At 40.3% G+C, this 21,613-nt stretch overlaps 1 protein-coding gene across 2 annotated transcripts in view; it reads right to left on the reverse strand.

The window, feature by feature from the left end:
* Nucleotides 1-21,613, reverse strand: part of Calcrl (calcitonin receptor like receptor) — a 97,546-nt gene that overhangs the window by 26,317 nt on the left and 49,616 nt on the right. For both annotated transcript variants that reach the window (NM_012717.3, XM_006234439.5), the window contains 4 exons: nucleotides 18,058-18,187; nucleotides 15,917-16,027; nucleotides 15,538-15,650; nucleotides 13,942-14,033 (listed from right to left, as the gene is read on the reverse strand). In NM_012717.3, the coding sequence (NP_036849.2) occupies nucleotides 13,942-14,033; nucleotides 15,538-15,650; nucleotides 15,917-16,027; nucleotides 18,058-18,187 (446 nt within the window). The remainder of the gene's footprint in view (nucleotides 1-13,941; nucleotides 14,034-15,537; nucleotides 15,651-15,916; nucleotides 16,028-18,057; nucleotides 18,188-21,613) is intronic.

Genomic DNA, 21,613 nt, shown 5'->3' on the forward strand with positions numbered 1-21,613 from the left:
AAGTGCGTGCTGACAGGAGCTGAAGGGGCTTGCAGCCCATAAAAACAATATTAACCAACCAGAGCTCCCAGGGACTAAACCACTACCCAAAGACTACACATGGACAGACCCATGGCTCCAGCTGCATATGTAGCAGAGAATGGTCTTGATGGGCACCAGTGGGAGGAGAAGCCCTCGGTCCTGCCAAGGCTGGACCTCCTAGTGTAGTCCCGGGAATGTCAGAGTGGAAGGTGGGGAGGGGGGTAGCTGGAGAGGGGGAACACACTTATAGAAGAAGGGGAGGGGGAGGGGGAGGAGATTATGGACAGGAAACTAGAAAAGGGAATAACATTTCAAATGTAAATAAAAAATATCCAATAAAAAGAAAAAAGAAAAATAGCTCTTTGGAAAAATAAAAATAATAATAATTTTGTATCACTCTACATCATTCTAATTTAGACAAAATTAAATAATCCTTTTGGTTTACTTTTCCAAGAAACTACATAAAATATGGTTATAAAGAATTTAATATTTATAAAACATCAATAAACACTTATCTTTAGCATATATGTATAGCTTCAAATCATACAACTATTTCCTAAAAGAATCTCATCTCTAATGGGTTATTTACTTATATTTCCATACATGAGACTGTCCTCAATCAGCCACTAGCAACAGTTATCTTAGAGTTGAAACAGTTTTTATTGAGCAAAATCCATTACTTCTTGCCCTACGTTGCCCAAATCTATTACTCTAATGTGGAAATGCAATTTTATTACATAATTCAGTATATATCTTTAATATTTTTTGCAACCCTGACTCATATTATGTAATGTAGTTGGTTTTAACTCACACAGCATTCAATATGAGGAACGCAGTTTTAAATACACTCATTTAACTATGACGCAGAGATAGACTGAGTATGAATTGATAAACAATACTAAGAAAAACATATTTAGGTAAGCAAAATGCAATCTTAAGCTAGAGGAAGCATGGATACACATATACGACATATCATTTAGGCTAAGTACATAGAACTTGCAAAAGAACAAATAGATCACAAGAGTTTGAAAAGCAAAGATTGGTAGGTGGGTTTGACAGGCATGCAGTCACACAACTCTAGATGACTACGGACTCAGACTTTGTCAAAGGCAAGGTCAAAAGTCATTAAATGAGCCACGTTTAAGGGATGGCTCTGGATTCCCAGTCAAGTTCATGAGACAATTTTGTATGTAGAACAAGACTCAACATCGGATTCCTTTGATTTTCAGCTCTTAAAGGCTGAATTATATATGACTTCTGTAGGAAAATTACGGCTACAAGGAAAAAGGATACCTGCTTTAATTCAAGAGAAATGTGCAGACAAATAAAACTGATTGAAAATATTTAGATGAATCTGGGAAGAAAGGTAAGAGCTTGAGTCAGTCTCCTTGAAACATCTATGTCCAAAGCATACGCACATGATCCCGACACGGCTATCTCACTGAGTTGAGAATGCGTGACTCCTGCTGTATTTTATTTGGAACTCATGTCAATAACCCAGAAAGATCATTTCTACATGCTTGAACATATGCAACTTGCTTTAAAAGAAGTTAAACTTAGCATCTAAAATTTCAGCAGAGATGTCCTTACAAGAAATCAAAGCAAATTGGAAAAAAAAAACAAAAACAAAAACAAAAACAAAAAAGCACGCAACGCACTGTGCTTTCCCTGACGAGTCAGACAGATGCTGCACGCTCCCTTTCGTGTGCAAGCCTTTCATCTGAGTTGAAAGTAAAAGCAGGTTTGCTCTGCTTCCAGCTTTTGCACAGTAATTAAAACATAATTTGTAACTAATTCCAGTAAAGTTTATTTATTTTTTATCTAGAGGGTTCTGCTTTGTTTTTCCAAAGATTATATGAGTAAGTCATTGCCTCTGAGGGCTTGGAAAACCCCAAAGTTATGGCCCTGTCTCTCCCCTCCCTTTCTGTTCTCTTTCTTTTAATCTCCTGCTCTGACTTTTTACTCTAATTGGCTCTAATATAAAACAAATCTATCTGGTGAACGGCGTTTCATGTTCTCTGTTTCTAATTTAAAGCATGGATGAGCAGAGGACTGTTGTCTTCCCTTTCTAAACAAAAAATAACAAAGAGCGCCCTAAATCAACATTTTGTATAGTTCTGGGCTTTTATATGAGGGCGGGTCAGTGACCCTTGATGACCGAAGTGGGGAAAAGACTTTCCTCTACCAAAGACGAACTGAAGAAGACTGCAGCAGCAGGAACTGGGTTAAGAGGCAGAAGAATGTGTCGGTGGGTTTTTCTCTCACACAGTGATTTTATCTGAAACATCAGCCTCCCTAGAAATTGCTTCCAGGTTATTTGGCACGAAACTAATAACTTCTATCATCCTCGGCAGTCGATGAACATGCTTCATGCAGCCTTTAAACCTAGGAATTTCTGAGGTGCCCAGACCTTTTTTTTTTTTTTAATTTACAGTCTGCCATCTTATTTTCCTTGGACATTTCAGAGTCCTGATCTAAATGCTTTCTTACTTGATGGAGAAAGTAAAGTCTGAAAAACCTCAAGGAATTTGTCAGAGGCTAAAGATAAGGAATGGACAAGTCAGTTCTGGACATAAACTACCAAGCCTCTATGTCTTCACCCATCAAATGTTTATTGAGTGACAAATTTGTGCAAGATACTATTCCGGAGCTTAGCGTGTGTGAAGAACCAAAACAAAAGATGGTTTCGGCTATCCTGACTCGAGCATTTGTCATATTTCACTAAGGCCTATTTAATAAGAAAGGAAAAATAATTTTTTGTTTTATTCTGTTTCTTTCTGTTCAAACTATGATTCAAGAATGTCCAAGTCAAAGGAAATAGCTAAGTCAAACAGAAAGATCATAGATTGAGAAGGACCTAGGAAAGTTAGTTCTTTACTGGAATATAAATAAAGGTAAGAATTAGCCTAGACAATATCTTGTGGCTTCTAGCTTACAATTTCTTCCTTTTGAAATTCTGTTCGTCAAAAAAGCATACTTTTCAATGGCAATATCATGTCACAACTCTGACTCGTGAGTCAGATGGGTCTCTCTTCCTTCATGTTCTTACAGGTCTTTGTCGCTCTCTCTGCATTAATATTTTTAAAAATTGTGTGGTTATAACGTGGATAATGCTGGGCAATTTCACAAATGTAGTCAAGTCTGTGTTCCCAAGTGAATTAGTAACTCACTGTTTTCTTTTTTTTTTTTTTTTTCCGGAGCTGGGGACCGAACCCAGAGCCTTGCGCTTCCTAGGCAAGCGCCCTACCACTGAGCTAAATCCCCAACCCCGGAACTCACTGTTCTCTGAACAGTTCATAAATGTCAGGTACTGTGTGGGTCTGCGGTGTGTAACAGTTTCCTACAAGATTGAAACCCTCCACCTTCCAGGGAAGCGCCTCAAGCAGAAAGGTCAGCAACTCAGAAAGGCCTCAGAAAGTCCCTCAAGCTCACCACGTCACTGAACCCCCTCCATGACAGCGTAAGCAGCAGAAGTTCCTCTCAGACTAGTTGGAACCAAACTTCAAAGACCTTCAGAGAAGACAAGCTGCAAAGAAGACTCGGAGGCCAGCCCCACTATATGGAAGTGGTTTAGACCGAGTGAGGCAGCTGGAAGGGAAACTCTCCAACCAGCTGAGCTGCCGGCAGACGGGGCGATGTGCTCCAGGGTCCCAGTTTTGTGGGCTGTCACATGTGCTTGCATGGTCCCTGGTGATGCAGCTGCCTGTTAGTCATTTCTGCTTCTGTCAGTAACTCCTCACCCATATTCCTGTAACTCTAATAAACCTCGCTGGTTCACCAAGCTGGACTGCTGTGGTCTCCATACTTTGCTCTGTCGTGAGCTCCATATATGGGGTGAGTAGGTGCATATGTAGTGTCTCCCAGGAAAAGTTTTGTTACACAACGGTCTACTTAAAACATAATGGCTCACTTTAGAAAAAGAAAAGGTTGAGCTTACTTAAACCAGAACTGGACGAAGAGCTCACTACTACTGAACATCCATATAAACATTAAAATATAACCCGTGCTGTTAAACAGTCTTGCTACATTTATTAAAATTGTGTCCAGATTCAAATGTGTGCCTGTCATACTAACTCACAATTAAAAGACGCTTGATAATTTTTTAATAAAGTCCAGTAAATAAACAGTTCATTATAATTTTACTATAAAGACTAGGTATAAGCAAAGTAATTATTTTCAGTCTTTTAATATTTTTGTAGAGGCCAAAAACCAAATCTCTTAAATTGTTAGATAACTCATTTGATGTAACAAGGTTTTAATTGTGTGTGTTATATAATTTTTTAATTTTTTTATTGATTCTTGGTGAGTTTCACTTATGTACCTCAATTCCACTCATCTCCCCATCCCTTCATATCCAGCTTACAAACTTGCAACCTCCCTAATCCCCCCCCAAAAAACGTAAAAACAAAAACTATCTTGCATTGGAAGCTGAAGTGTGTCACAGTGTGTCTTTTATCCACACATCTTTCCTTGCAAATGTTCATTGCAATGAGTCATTGGTCTGCTTCGAGACCTCTGGTTTCTGCTACGCACTATTAGTACTTGATCCTCACTGGGATTCCTTTCAGGTATTCTGTTGTACCCTGAGTCATGGTGATCCTGCAACTTTGCATCTGCGGGATTGGCTCTCTCACACACTCCAGCGGTTCATGCCTGAGGTAGATATTGGGACAGGTCAGCTCAAAGCCCTGGATTTGAGCCTGGGTGGTAGCTGAGTTGGTCAACCTACCAGCTCTCCCAGTCACACGACCAGGGTGAGATCTCCAGCACTGCCTGGCTACCTCAACCAATGCTGTAGCTCTCACACCCTCAGGCCACCTTGCCCAAGCCTTTGCCACCAGGGCCAGCTCTACTATGCTTCCCAGGCTAGGTGCATGGCCAGCTCTTCTGACTGCGACAGCCAGTGAGGGGCAGGGACAGCTCTCTCACCCTCATGAGCTTAGACCAATTCTCCCACCTGCCACAGGTAACATGAGTCAAGGTGGGGGGTAGGGCATCTCTCCATCACCTATGCCACCTCACAGAAGAGAAATGGCAGGGCCAGCTCTCCTGTGCTCCTGCCCTTCAGACTGGGTCACCCCCAAGCCCGTCACCAGGTTCAGCTCTACTGTGCTGCCTGTGCAGGATTCAGGGCTCTCTCTCTCAAGTGCTTCAGCTGGCAGGAGGTGGGGCCAGCCCTCCAGAATGCCTTAGCTACAGAGAGGCCAGGCCAGCTCTGCACAGCCTTGGGACATCAGCATGGTCCAAGCAGCAGCCCAGACCAAGATGTCCACATGGTCTTCAGTAGTACCGGGAATTAACACAGACCCATGCTGCTACATGGACACAGACCCAAGCATGGCCCTCAGTGTCAGCACAAGCCATAACTTCACCGTGGCCTCGGGTGGCAGGGCAGATACTCACATCTGGCAGTTCCTCTCTACCCTCAAGTGTCCAGTTCCACTTCTCTTCACAATGCTTCAGCCTGTCTGCTTCTCTTCCTCTCCCATCTGTCCACCACATATTTGCACATTGCAGTGCTCCTGCTGCAGGTGGGCTACGTGGCTGGTGGGCTTCTGGGTGTCTCCCCAAGCCCACACCACATATATCATTATTTTTAAGAGCAAAATTTTAGCAGATGTCAAGTACTTGTATTTACTACATATTGGTCTTCAATGTTTCAACTGCTCTTTTTCCTAGAAAATTTTCCATTAAGACACATAATTTCTTTCTTGAATACAGAGATCTACGTACCTCTGACTCTCAAGTGCTGGGATTAAAGGTGTGCACTACCAATGCCTGGCTTCTCTTTTCTTATTATCCAAACTGGGTTATATTTACAACACAGGAACAAAATTAGGGACAATAGGAAATATCTGGTCTGTTTGGGAGTGAGGTTTGTATCAGCCTATTATATCTTTGAAAGTAATATATTTAAATAAATATATGAGCTCAGCTTTGAAAAAATGATTTCCATAGATACTTTGGAGGTTTTAAGTCTTAATCTTTAAATATCGGTTGAATGGTGTTTGCTTTTAGAATAAAACAGATCAAAGGCATCAAAACACTAAGCCAGATATTCTTTCAAATTCATATCAATGATAGTAATTTAATACATTTATTTTGCATGAAAGTATTCTCACGACTACATATTCTGCTACATATTTTAACTTAAACATAACTCACTCTAATTCCCATTACAAAATTCCTTCTCCGTTTATGGATTCTTAGGCTTTGAAAGAACATCATAAGACCTCTGTTCCAGCTATGAGCCCTAAATAAGAACAACTGACTACAATATTCTTTGGTGTGTATGAATGTGACCAGCATGGTGTACATGTGTGGGAACAAGCACAAAGACCTGTGTTTATGCATGTGGAGGCCGCTGCTTGACACTAGACATTTTCCTCAATCAATCTCTAATTTACTTTTTAAAGCAGTATGTTCCTTTGAACCTGGAGCTTGCCAATTTGGCTAAATTGGCTGGCCAGCAGGACTGTAGGGTTCTTTATCTCCCCAGCACTGGGGTGAGAGGTCTCCTGCTCCCACCTCTTTGCACGGATGCTGAAAGTCCAAACTCAAGTCCTGTACTTATGCAGAGAGCACTTTCCTGACTGAGTCATTTCTCTGGTCCATCATGTCAATATTCTTTTTTTTTTGTTAAATTTAGAGAATACTTTATTAGTTTTTGTAATCAAACCCACGTAGATAAGACCTTACATATTTAATACAGTGCGTTACCCCTGTACAAATGGAAAAAACTTAAGTTCAACATTTCTAGACCAATATGGCTGTTAATTTCTGTACAGTGCCAACTCAACACAGTGAACGGGGATACTTTTTTCCAAAGTTGACAGCACAGCTAAAGTTTCAAAAAATTCAAATTATATATCTGTATGTATATATTTATATTTTATAAAAAGACCAATAATAGCAGTGTGTTATGCATCAACAGCAGCAACAGCTTTTCCAGGTTCTGCGGTCATCTGAACAAAACTGTAGAGACATCCAGCACACTCCATTAAAAAAAAAAGTAAAAAAACAAAACCCGAGAAAACAGCACAGTTCTGTTACTCTTGTGGTACCTGGCACCATTTTTTTTAGATTAGCTTCTCAATCATCATCTGGAAAGAAAACATTCTGAGCAACATCATTAAAAACAGCTCTGATAAAGCACGGTCACTACTACGTATCATAAAGCAGGTACAAGCTATTTTACATCCACAGAGGTATGATACAGTACTGTCCTACATCTATAATACTAGAGGATACAATTTAAAAGGCATTATTTGAGACTTGATTCTACTTTTCCAGCAGAGGGCCCAAAGGATGGTGTGACACAGCTTTGTAAAGAAACATACTCTAGACAGGATTTCCTTTCACTAGTGGCACAGTTCTAAGGATTCATTCTCTCCATGAATGTCAGCTAAAACCGTTATTAAAAAAATGAAATATCCCTAGAACAAAACCGTATAACCACCGGATTCACATGAAGATGACCTAGTGGAGACAAGCTGGACCTCACCTTACCAACAAGCTATCAAATCTGTTATGTTTAAACAGTGAGACCTCCAAGGAAGGAGATGCCAAGTAGTGCTTCAAAGCTTCGGACCACAATCAAACACAGCATCCTTTTCAACAGAAGCAGAAGCTCATCTGAATATGCTCAAGGATGCTGACATCAACATTTAATCATCTCCTCACTCATCCAGGAAGAAGGGGAGATCAGTTACTACTGTACTTTATTGTGTTCAACCAAATCACCATGTTACAAAAATAGCAAGCTGCCATAATAAAAAATAAGGCTCCTCTATCCAGCACCAGATAGCATCATTTTACTTTCAAGACTAGAAATGGCACACTTGTATATAAACCAACCGAAGATAAGGATTGAGAGTTCATCTTGGTGGATTTTTCCTTTGATGAATATGAAGTGTCCTTCCTTATCTTTTTTGATGACTTATAATTGAAAATTGATTTTATTTGATATTAGAATGGCTACTCCAGCTTGCTTCTTCTGACCATTTGCTTGGAAAGTTGTTTTCCAGCCTTTCACTCTGTGGTAGTGTCTGTCTTTGTCTCTGAGGTGTGTTTCCTGTAGGCAGCAGAATGCAGGGTCCTCATTTCGTATCCAGTTTGTTAATCTATGTCTTTTTATTGGGGAGTTGAGGCCATTGATGTTGAGAGATATTAAGGAATAGTGATTATTGCTTCCTGTTATATTCATATTTGGATGTGAGGTTATGTTTGTGTGCTTTCATTCTCTTTGTTTTGTTGCCAAGATGATTAGTTTCCTGCTTCTTCTAGGGTATAGCTTGCCTCCTTATGTTGGGCTTTACCCTTTATTATCCTTTGTAGTGCTGGATTTGTAGAAAGATATTGTGTAAATTTGGTTTTGTCATGGAATATCTTGGTTTCTCCATCTATGTTAATTGAGAGTTTTGCAGGATACAGTAACCTGGCCTGGCATTTGTGTTCTCTTAGGGTCTGTATAACATCTGTCCAGGATCTTCTGGCCTTCATAGTTTCTGGCGAAAAGTCTGGTGTGATTCTGATAGGTCTGCCTTTATATGTTACTTGACCTTTTTCCCTTACTGCTTTTAATATTCTTTCATTTTGTGCGTTTGGTGTTTTGACTATTATGTGACGGGAGGTGTTTCTTTTCTGGTCCAATCTATTTGGAGTTCTGTAGGCTTCTTGTATGCATATGGGTATCTCTTTTTTTAGGTTAGGGAAGTTTTCTTCTATGATTTTGTTGAAGATATTTACTGGTCCTTTGAGCTGGGAGTCTTCACTCTCTTCTATCCCTATTATCCTTAGGTTTGATCTTCTCATTGAGTCCTGGATGTCCTGTATGTTTTGGACCAGTAGCTTTTTCTGCTTTACATTATCTTTGACAGTTGAGCCAATGATTTCTATGGAATCTTCTGCTCCCAAGATTCTCTCTTCCATCTCTTGTATTCTGTTGGTGAAGCTTGTATCTACAGCTCCTTGTCTTTTCTTTTGATTTTCTATGTCCAGGGTTGTTTCCATGTGTTCTTTCTTGATTGCTTCTATTTCCATTTTTAATTCCTTCAACTGTTTGATTGTGTTTTCCTGGAATTCTTTCAGGGATTTTTGCGATTCCTCTCTGTAGGCTTCTACTTGTTCTCTAAGGGAGTTCTTTATGTCTTTCTTGAAGTCCTCCAGCATCATGATCAAATATGATTTTGAAACTAGATCTTGCTTTTCTGGTGTGTTTGGATATTCCGTGTTTGCTTTGGTGGGAGAATTGGGCTCCTATGATGCCATGTAGTCTTGGTTTCTGTTGCTTGGGTTCCTGCGCTTGCCTCTCGCCATCAGATTATCTCTAGTGTTACTTTGTTCTGCTATTTCTGACCGTGGCTAGACTGTCCTATAAGCCTGTGTGTCAGGAGTGCTGTAGACCTGTTTTCCTGTTTTCTTTCAGCCAGTTATGGGGACAGAGTGTTCTGCTTTCGGGCGTGTAGTTTTTCCTCTCTACAGGTCTTCAGCTGTTCCTGTGGGCCTGTGTCTTGAGTTCACCAGGCAGGTTTCTTGCAGGGGAAAAGTTGGTCCTACCTGTGGTTCCAAGGCTCAAGTTTGCTCGTGGGGTACTGCCTAAGTCCTCTCCGCTGTGGCAGCAACCGGGAAGATCTGCGCCGCTCTTTCCGGGAGCCTCCGTGCACCGGGGTTCCAGATGACGTTTGGTGTTTTCCTCTGGCGTCTGGATGTGCACAGAGTGCAGTCTCTTCTGGTTTCCCAGGCGTGTCTGCCTCTCTGAAGGTTCAGCTCTCCCTCCCACGGGATTTGGGTGCAGAGAACTGTTTATCCGGTCTGTTTCCTTCAGGTTCCGGAGGTGTCTCAGGCGCAGGGGTCCTGCCGCTCCTGGGCCCTCCCCCACGGGAGCCCAGAGGCCTTATACAGTTTCCTCTTGGGCCAGGGATGTGGGCAGGGGTGGGCAGTGTTGGTGGTCTCCTCCGCTCTGCAGCCTCAGGAGTGCCCACCTGATCAGGCGGTGAGGTCTCTCTCCCACAGGGTTTGGGAGCAGAGAGCTGCTGCGGGCCGGGATCCGCGGGTGTGGGACTTCCGGTAAACACAGGAAGTGCCCGGTCCTAGAGGAATTTTGCCTCTGTGTGTCCTGAGTTCACCAGGCAGGTTTCTTGCAGGGGAAAAGTTGGTCCTACCTGCGGTTCCAAGGCTCAAGTTTGCTCGTGGGGTACTGCCTAAGTCCTCTCCGCTGTGGCAGCAACCGGGAAGATCTGTGCCGCTCTTTCCAGGAGCCTCCGTGCACCAGGGTTCCAGATGGCGTTTGGTGTTTTCCTCTGGCGTCTGGATGTGCACAGAGTGCAGTCTCTTCTGGTTTCCCAGGCGTGTCCGCCTCTCTGAAGGTTCAGCTCTCCCTCCCACGGGATTTGGGTGCAGAGAGATGTCAATATTCTTGATGGGTTAGTATCTGATTACTGTCTGAAAACTTTGAGTGATAGGTCTATTGATAACTAGGTGTTCACTACACTTGTTTAGCCGATAAGAGGTTTTAAATTAAACCACCTATTTCTCTTTGTTACTGTACACACTCTATCTAATTATAATTATTTGTACTCAAGATGCTATGCTCCTATCACTGTACATCCTAAGCCTTTATGACAATATTCTTTGTACTGTTATGATTTGGTCAGCATAGCTATTGTTTCCCTTAATTTCCAACCTCCTTGATAACCCATTTGTTATGACAGCGTTTCTCCATTGAGAACTGAATGAATGAGCCGTCTGATTAGAGATTTAGACTGACACTATACTTTTCCTGGTCCAGTTTGGCTTCAGTATTGTTTGCCTTGGCGGCCCCACTTGCCTCATAAGCCCAGGGCGTATTTATTTTATTAACTCTTGGATTTTTTTTTCACATGAGGAAGTAGTATTCATTTTGCTTTTCACTTGTTGGGTACTGCACTGACATCTTTGCTAAAATCAAAATTGCATGAGGGCATATGGCCCAGAATTCCAGGAGACCATTGTTTTCTTTCTTACTACTGGTTTGGGAATGCAATGCAATTGCTAATAACTTTATCGTCTTCAGAAACTTAATGCCCTTGGATGTTTCGGCTTATTACATTAAAAAAAAAAAATAGAGACAGTTTAATCTGAAGAGTCTCAGCTGGAATGGTTTTTAATTTAAAGGGATTATTATCTCTCAAATGCTTTTAAATTTTTACACCATGTCCACTGTAATTAATTACAGCTTCAGTAAGGAATTCAGGAAGAGTCCACTGAGGAAATGATCAAGAATAATTCCCAGCTCTGAAGCATTTAACCAGGCTAGGGAGGCAGAGAGATACAAGGCAGGATTCATTAATGCTTTCATGTTCGTATAAGGATCAGAAAAAAGCACCCTAGGTTTTGAAGGAGAGAATAACAAACACGCTCTGCAGAATTTGATGCAGTTTTTTCCAAAATCAGACGAGATTGGACGCATTCAGGATGGCATGGGCGTCGACTTGGCGCAGTTTTTTTAAAGATTGTCTACAGTTGAATAAAGGAAACTGATATTAAAAAACCGTTAGAATAGCAGCTGGGTGTGGTGGAACACACCATCAACCCCAGCACTTGGGAGGCAGAGGTAGACAGATCTCGGTGAGTTTGAAACTAGCCAAGTAAACATACAGTTTCAGGCCAGCAATGGCTACACAGAGAGTCCCTGATTAAAAAAAAATAGCAATAATAATTTTTTAAAGTTACATAGAAAATACTTGGTAGTAATGGTGTCAGAGAGGATAAGGAGGAATGAAAAAAGAGGATGGACTCTCAAATTATTACTAAATTTCTGACAAATACAATGGAGTTTCCAGTGACGTCATTAGGGAAAATGGGTTAGTTCATAAGAAACCTATCGGGTTTGGAAGAGTTAGATGTTATGAATTCATTCTGAAAACACCACTTTTAGGAGACTTTTGAATTGATATAGATCAAGAAGCACAAAAAAAATCTTTGACCAAGAAATTGCAAGGCTTTGAAAAATATAAAATATTTGCATAATAAAACTAAAAATATATTGCAAAAACTGGGGCTGGAGAGAGATACATCAGTGGCTAAGAGAATTGGCTACTCTTACAAGCTTACTCTTATAGGCTTACAGCTGTCATAACTCCAGTTACAGGGGATCTAATGCCTCTTCTGGCCCCTATGCACACCAGACTTGCCCATGGTACATAGCACATCTATATATTAGAAGTTCAGCCATTATGGAAATTAGTGTGGCAGTTCCTCAGTAAGATGGGATTCAATCTACATCAAACACCAGTCATACCACTCTTAGACATATTCTCAAAGGATGTTTCATACCCTGAGACATTTAGTGCACAAACATGTTCATTGCCACTAAATTGATGAGTCAGAAATTGGAAACAACCTAAGTGTCCCTCAACAGAAGAATGAATAAAGAAAATATGCTACATCTATGTAATGGATTTTTTTAAAAAAGCTTTTCTAATAAAATCATGAAATAAATGGATGGAACTAGAAAAATCTCATCCTGAGTGTCCCAGACTGGGAAAGACAAATGTGGTATATATTCACTTACATGTGGATATTAGCTGTTTAAGTCAATGATAACCAAGCAACAATCCACAGAACCACAGAGATTAGCCATAGAGTACGGGATATGGGGGGTGGGCATAAATCTCACTAGGAAAGTGAAATAAAATAAAGTTACAATCAAATAGGAGTGCTAGAATGGGAGGATCAAGTATGGAGGGGGAGGGGAAGGGGAAAGGGAAGGGAATATGGGGAGAGACAATTAAGGAAACCTGATATAGTAGAAACTTCCATATATATATCAAGGTGATCTAAATCAATTTGTCCAAGAATAGAGGAGACAGCCCCATCTAGCCATCTCTTGCCTCCAAGTGAAGCTTCCAGTGCTAAGATTGATTACATCTAATTGAGTTCTTGGCCAAAGTGGTCTCATGGGAACCCCAAACAATCCAGGCTGTTGCCAAGACCACAGATCGCTCTCCAAAACTAACGGCAAGGCCACATTGCTGGATACGACATCTGCACGACTCATTGAACACAGACCAGTCAATATAGTACCTACATAGAACCTTCATCCCTATGTTCTAGCATCTTTGGCACAGGAAAGCATTCAGCATGATACCAAAAGAGAAAACTAAACACCAAACCTGCCACTTGATCCACAATGCTATCCCTGACTGCACTATATGTTAGTGCATTAGTGGACACACACTGTGGGCGTAACCAACCAATATCTGATTCGACTCAAGGCCCACTCCATGAGATGCAGCCTGTACCTGACATTGCACAGGTGGCCGAGAACCTGAGAGTAGATAGTCCAGGGACCACGGCAAAGCCAAGTGTTCTTAAATTGTTCTTTAAAAGAGTAAGTAGCAATAGTGTGACTCCTAATGGCATTCTGTAATGCACATAGATTTTGCACCACCATTATCAGAGAAGCTTCCTCCTGCAGCAGGTGGGAACAAATAAAGAGACCCACAGCCAGGCTTTATGCAGAGAATGAGAACTCGGAACACTAAGCCACAAACAGGATGCCTCCATAAAATCCCTCCCCTCGGGGCTCAGACAACCCTAAGTAAAGGAAGCTAACACAATGAAAGAGACAGGTGATGGAGGACGCCGAGAAAACAAGGCCCTGTAAATCAACATGACCAAAACACATACTTTAACCTTACATGCCTAATAATGCTATAGAATTAGGACGAAGATATCCAATTCATTCCCTGCCTATTTCCCAAAACTAAAATGAAATAAAAAAAATCCCAGGTGACTTTAAATATTACACTTATATTTTGTATATTTTATGTTACTTATATTTTGTATATTTTATAATGGATATCGCACAGGAGCTCGATAGGCACATAACCTGAATTCGCCACAGTTGTCAAGTTAAAATTTTTTAAATGTACTTACTTGAAATAAAAAAATATGATGAGTGAGATGATCAGAGAGGCAATAGATAATCCATGTCCAATTATAGTTAGGTAGAACAAATTCAGTGCTGTCTATAATGGCGTGATAAGAAAAAAAATAGAATTATCCTTGTATCTAAAAGACTACACGTATATTAGATAAAATTCAAATGAATAAACTCTATTTTTAAAAGAACACATAGATTTATAATCACTTGCTTGAAAACCAATAAATATTTGAAAACATGTAAATGAAAACATCTATACAAATTTACCAAATGTTATTAAAAACTTATAAACCATGTGTTCTGTTATTTAAGGAATCAGAAGTCACATTGAATCTTTAAGGTAATGCATTTATTAATCTAGTTTATACTGTATGTAAAATCAGCATTTTATATTAAAATCAAACGATACTCGGTGATTTGGTTTTCTTTCTTTACCTATTGAGTTTTTCTATTTCTTTTCACAAATCTGAGGCTCAGAACAGATCTTTTCTTTTTGAAGATTCATTTATTATGTATACTGCATTCCACCTGCATGTATGCTGCAGGCCAGAAGAGGGCATCAGATCCCATTACAGATGGTTGCAAGTCACCATGTGTTTGCTGGGATTTGAACTCAGGACCTCTGGAAGAGCAGTCAGTGCTCTTAACCGCTGAGCCATCTCTCCAGCCCCTCAGAGGCAGATTTTAATATGGAAACTTATTAGAGCCTTTGACCTATATAAATGTATTTGAACATTCTCTTAGTTTCTGCTTTCTTATTTTCTTCTCCTATTTTCCTTTAACATGCCATTTATAGAGATTTTGTTTATTTGGTTGTTTGCTTTTTGCTTGTTTAGGTTTTGGTTTGGCTTTGGGTTTGGGTTTGGTTTAACTGAATCACCTCTGAATTACCAGAGCACACGTGATATATAGACACAGTGATAGCTTGCGGTTGAATGATTGATTGCTCTATCCTGGCCGCTGGAAGAAAGTACACTTGTTTAGCACAAGAGGGTTTTCTTGTCCGTGGTCACGGGGCAGATAGATGCCAAGACAGGAAGCATGTATCAGGGCTCACACTTTTAATCATATACACACACAACTGGAAAGACGTAAACTATCTCAGTTGAGCTCTACTCGGCGACTATTGTCCTCAACCGTGGCTTTCATTCTAAGTTTCAAAGCAGGAACAAGAGCTGTAGTGTCCTAACAGCTGGGTAGGATGGGCGCCTTCTCCCGAGGAGCAGGTGAAGGTTTCAGTCCCACTGAGCATATCCTATTTGCCTAAGAACAGTTTTTTAGGCAATTCTAGAATTTCACTAGAAAAGAAAGTTTTCCCGTATACTACACTTTTAAGTTATATTTTCTTTGGAGAATCTGAAACCCCGATCCTGGGGCATTGACTTGTAAATGCACGGTTGCCTAACAGGGTTACTCCCCTAGTGTAATGACAGCATTAATAGCAACTTTTCCACATTTTTTTTTCATTGCTCTTCTCAAATGATCTTAGGAAATGGTTTTTCTGTGGAATGGACACTGACTTCTTTTCCTCGGGGCTGCAATGCAGTTTTTAAATTGTCAGTCGGATCCCAGCTCCCGCGGTTACGTACCTTCACTTTCTCATGCGTGCTGTTGTTACACAAGGTGTAGTTTGTCCATGTCCTGTTACTATCTGGATGTCTGAACCAGTTTCCATCTTGGTCACAGATCTTTGTAACCTTCTCTTTAATCATAAAAAGAAAAAAATTTAAAAGAGTTTAATAGACTTATAGTTTCCATTCAGTTTTTTCCTTTGGTTAAATGAGTTCAGAAGTAGGAAGTGAAAGCTAAGATAGCCACACACTGCAAACCTTTTAAGACTACTTCCGTGATAAGTTACAAATGCTTTTAATAAGGTGTATTTAATATTTAATAGCATTTATAAATATTAAACAACAATGTTCGCTCTACAGATTTCAATAAGATCTGTAATTAAATTCCAGTATCTACCTGAAGGATCAAAATCTTGAAAGTAATCAGGGCAGTACTGCATTGACTCGGTTCCTGCTGCAACGTCATTCCAGCATAGCCATCCGTCCCAGGTTCTGTTGCAGTAAAGGCCTTAGAGGGGAAGTGAAAATGAAAGGTCAGCAAGGCTCTGGGCTGCCCAGCAATAAACTCTGAAGGAAGGTTTCTCAGTGCCTTGGTGTAAAGAAGCCTCCTGGAAATGATGATGTACAAAAGCCACGATCGCTCGACTGTCGCCAAATAATCACTACAGTGACTATTAAGAATTATTCTTAATGATATTCAAACCAAACTTAAAAATGACTCTGCATAAATATTAGATCCAGTTTAGTTTCTTCAAAGCAATTGTTCAATAAATCAGGCTATCTTTGGTGATTGTATTTAACCATGAAGCAGATGTTAATTAGTGTCCCTGTACTTAAGTTTTTAAAACAAAAAGTAAAGCATATTTTGTTTTAGAAACTGTATTCTTTTTTTTCTTTCTCTGTCTCTGTCTCTCCCTCTCCCTCTCCCTCTCCCTCTCCCTGTTTCTCTCTCCCTGTCCCTCTCCCTTTCTCCCTGTCCCTATCCCTGTCCCTCTTCCCCTCCCTCCCTCTACCTATCTCTCTCTCTCTCTCTCTCTCTCTCTCTCTCTCTCTCTCTCTCTCTCTCCCCCCCCCCATTGGTTGTTTGGTTGGTTGCTTGGTTTGGTTTTGCTTTTTCAAGACAGGGTTTCTTTGTATAGCCCTGATTGTCTTAGAATTCACTCTATAGAGCAGGCTAGCCCTAAACTCACAGAGATAAACCTGTCTTTGCCTCACAAGTGCTAGTACTAAAGTTGTTCGCCACCACAGTAGGCCAGAAACTGTATTCTTAAGGAAAGTGTTTGAGCATTTTCTGAAACAAATACCTTCTAGACAGTGTTACTATTTTAACATTTTAACTGTAAACATTTTATGTTTTCATCAAGGTGAGGATAAAGAAGCTTTTGTAATATAGTACATATATATGTATACACATTGTAATATATACATATAACAAAATTAACTCATCAATGTTCTAAAAATATCTAATCAAAAATCTATAACAGTCTATAACAATCTATGAGTCACCAAAATTAAGTAGAATATCGACTGCTACATGAAATATTTGTTAATAATCATGTATCTGTACAAAAATCTTGTGATCATTTTATCATTATTATTATGGAGCCATAATAATAATTCTGGTATCCAAAACCTCTAAATAATTACAAACCTTTAAAAAGCTACTAAGACAACCATAGCTTTCTTTCCTATCATCTTAAATAAATTTAAAATGTTTCCCACTGCATATGGCTGGGAAAATAAGTTTTGTGATCTATAGAAGAACATTCTTCTTGCCTCAGAAATCATATTATACATGTCCAAGTTGCCATTATGAAAGTCTGTGTGGAGTTCACCTCAGCATGGGTAGCGTGATGCACCACAAGGTCTATTTTTTGATTATGTTCTAAGGTCTCAGAGAGAGATAGATATCTTTGTTCAGATGGATTTCAGAAACACAATGTTTTTTAAAACTATTTAGTCTACTTTAAAGTATTTTTTACAAATTGCAGAATGCATTGTGAAGTTCTGAGATAAAATAAGGGTGATCCTGAACTCTTTTACCACAGAGCTGTTTCTTATGAAAATATTTTCCTTTCGTTCAACATTATATTTTAGTACTTAAACCTTTATCTAGATCATTTGCAAAGAGTTAGTTCAATAGTTTTAAAACAATAATATGAAATAAAATGATGCCAGTTAACAGAATTGGTATGCAGAACATGCAAGTGGTAAGGCAAAGTATTTTTAAAAAGACAAACATAAATTACATGAACCGATGGTCAATAGTTATTGACTTGTCTTGTTTTGGTATTAATATCTGTTAGTATTTTGAATATTTTACATCATTCTGCAAAATTCAGGGGATAAAGTATTTTGTAAAATTTTACTGAAAAGAATAAGTTGGATTATGTCATAAAACACACTTCCCAAATACATAATAAAATTCGTACATAAACCAGAAAACAAACAAAAAAGTTAACTTTTATTAGTAGATGTAAAGAAGCCACATGGATAGTTTTCTTTTAATTAAGTTCATCTAGTGTTAGTTGCAGCTACCTTCTCCTTGTTGAATGGGATCCTGCATGATCTTTTGGTAACATTCATACTGAGCCGTCATGATCTTGTTCCTAGTGACTCCCAAGTCTGTTTGGTTCGCGCCTTCTTCCGACTCTGCTGCGATGAGAGCCTAAAGGAGAAAAGCAATGATGGCTTTAGAATGGTGCAAATCTTTGTTAGAAGCCTGGTGGGAAAAAGCAAGAGAAGTGGTGCTTGGATACAAAATGACTCTCGTGAGGAAATCCCCCAATGAGTAGTGCTTGCCAATTTCATAGTCTAAACTCTTAAGGTGTCCGGTTTCAAACAGCCTTCCGGCACTGCCAATGACAGCACTTCCAGGCTCGTTGCTCTCCAAAGCCTGTACTTGGCTGACAACAACACAGCCTAAACATTTGCTTGAAAATGCAAACCGTTATATCTAGAGTCCCCTGGTGGTTTACCTTCTCTTTCAATGTCGCTAAGCTATGCGCCACTACTTCCAAGACTCTTACAGAATAAAGCAGTAGAAAATGGTATCCAGTAGATCTCTCCTGAGAGACACAGCCAGAATACAGCAAATACAGAGGCGAATGCCAGCAGCAAACCACTGAACTGAGAATAGGACCCCCGTTGAAGGAATCAGAGAAAGAACTGGAAGAGCTTGAAGGGGCTCGAGACCCCATATGAACAACAATGCCAAGCAACCAGAGCTTCCAGGGACTAAGCCACTACCCAAAGACTATACATGGACTGACCCTGGACTCTGTCCGCATAGGTAGCAATGAATATCCTAGTAAGAGCACCAGGGGAAGGGGAAGCCCTGGGTCCTGCTAAGACTGACCCCCCAGTGATCGTGATTGTTGGGGGGAGGGCGGTAATAGGGGGAGGATGGGGAGGGGAACACCCATAAAGAAGGGGAGGGGGAGGGGTTAGGGGGATGTTTGCCCGGAAACCGGGAAGGGGAATAACACTTGAAATGTAAATAAGAAATACTCAAGTTAAAGAAAAAAAATAAAATAAAAAAAGAAAGAATTTTTTTTTTATTAACTTGAGTATTTCTTATATACATTTCAAGTGTTATTCCCTTTCCCGGTTTCCGGGCAAACATCTCCCTCCCCCCTCCCCTTCCTTATGGGTGTTCCCCTCCCAACCCTCGCCCCATTGCCACCCTCCCCCCATAGACTAGTTCACTGGGGGTTCAGTCTTAGCAGGACCCAGGGCTTCCCCTTCCACTGGTGCTCTTACTAGGATATTCATTGCTACCTATGGGGTCAGAGTCCAGGGTCAGTCCATGTATACTCTTTAGGTAGTGGCTTAGTCCCTGGAAGCTCTGGTTGCTTGGCATTGTTGTACTTTTGGGGTCTCGAGCCCCTTCAAGCTCTTCCAGTTCTTTCTCTGATTCCTTCAACCGGGGACCTATTCTCAGTTCAGTGGTTTGCTGCTGGCATTCGCCTCTGTATTTGCTGTATTCTGGCTGTGTCTCTCAGGAGCGATCTACATCCGGCTCCTGTCGGTCTGCACTTCTTTGCTTCATCCATCTTGTCTAATAGGGTGGCTGTATATGTATGGGCCAAATGTGGGGCAGGCTCTGAATGGGTATTCCTTCAGTCTCTGTTTTAATCTTTGCCTCTCCCTTCCCTGCCAAGGGTATTCTTTTTCCTCATTTAAAGAAGGAGTGAAGCATTCACATTTTGATCATCTGTCTTGAGTTTCGTTTGTTCTAGGGATCTAGGGTAATTCAAGCATTTGGGCTAATAGCCACTTATCAATGAGTGCATACCATGTATGTCTTTCTGTGATTGGGTTAGCTCACTCAGGATGATATTTTCCAGTTCCAACCATTTGCCTACGAATTTCATAAACTCGTTGTTTTTGATAGCTGAGTAATATTCCATTGTGTAGATGTACCACATTTTCTGTATCCATTCCTCTGTTGAAGGGCATCTGGGTTCTTTCCATTTTCTGGCTATTATAAATAAGGCTGCGATGAACATAGTGGAGCACGTGTCTCTTTTATATGTTGAGGCATCTTTTGGGTATATGCCCAAGAGAGGTATTGCTGGATCCTCAGGCAGTTCACTGTCCAATTTTCTGAGGAACCTCCAGACTGATTTCCAGAATGGTTGTACCAGTCTGCAACCCCACCAACAATGGAGGAGTGTTCCTCTTTCTCCGCATCCTCGCCAGCATTTGCTGTCACCCGAGTTTTTGATCTTAGCTATTCTCACTGGCGTGAGATGAAATCTCAGGGTTGTTTTGATTGCATTTCCCTTATGACTAAAGATGTTGAACATTTCTTTAGGTGTTTCTCAGCCATTCGGCATTCCTCAGCTGTGAATTCTTTGTTTAGCTCTGAACCCCATTTTTTAATAGGGTTATTTGTTTCCCTGTGGTCTAACTTCTTGAGTTCTTTGTATATTTTGGATATAAGGCCTCTATCTGTTGTAGTATTGGTAAAGATCTTTTCCCAATCTGTTGGTTGCCGTTTTGTCCTAACCACAGTGTCCTTTGCCTTACAGAAGCTTTCCAGTTTTATGAGATCCCATTTGTCGATTCTTGATCTTAGAGCATAAGCCATTGGTGTTTTGTTCAGGAAATTTTTTCCAGTGCCCATGTGTTCCAGATGCTTCCCTAGTTTTTCTTCTATTAGTTTGAGTGTGTCTGGTTTGATGTGGAGGTCCTTGATCCACTTGGACTTAAGCTTTGTACAGGGTGATAAGCATGGATCGATCTGCATTCTTCTACATGTTGCCCTCCAGTTGAACCAGCACCATTTGCTGAAAATGCTATCTTTTTTCCATTGGATGGTTTTGGCTCCTTTGTCAAAAATCAAGTGACCATAGGTGTGTGGGTTCATTTCTGGGTCTTCAATTCTATTCCATTGGTCTATCTGTCTGTCTCTGTACCAATACCATGCAGTTTTTATCACTATTGCTCTGTAATACTGCTTGAGTTCAGGGATAGTGATTCCCCCTGAAGTCCTTTTATTGTTGAGGATAGCTTTAGCTATCCTGGGTTTTTTGTTATTCCAGATGAATTTGCAAATTGTTCTGTCTAACTCTTTGAAGAATTGGATTGGTATTTTGATGGGGATTGCATTGAATCTGTAGATTGCTTTTGGTAAAATGGCCATTTTTACTATATTAATCCTGCCAATCCATGAGCATGGGAGATCTTTCCATCTTCTGAGGTCTTCTTCAATTTCTTTCCTCAGTGTCTTGAAGTTCTTATTGTACAGATCTTTTACTTGCTTGGTTAAAGTCACACCGAGGTACTTTATATTATTTGGGTCTATTATGAAGGGTGTCGTTTCCCTAATTTCTTTCTCGGCTTGTTTCTCTTTTGTATAGAGGAAGGCAACTGATTTATTTGAGTTAATTTTATACCCAGCCACTTTGCTGAAGTTGTTTATCAGCTTTAGTAGTTCTCTGGTGGAACTTTTGGGATCACTTAAATATACTATCATGTCATCTGCAAATAGTGATATTTTGACCTCTTCTTTTCCGATCTGTATCCCCTTGATCTCCTTTTGTTGTCTGATTGCTCTGGCTAGAACTTCAAGAACTATATTGAATAA

The sequence above is a fragment of the Rattus norvegicus genome, chromosome 3 (genome assembly GCF_036323735.1).
Source record: "Rattus norvegicus strain BN/NHsdMcwi chromosome 3, GRCr8, whole genome shotgun sequence".
Lineage (NCBI taxonomy): Eukaryota > Metazoa > Chordata > Mammalia > Rodentia > Muridae > Rattus > Rattus norvegicus.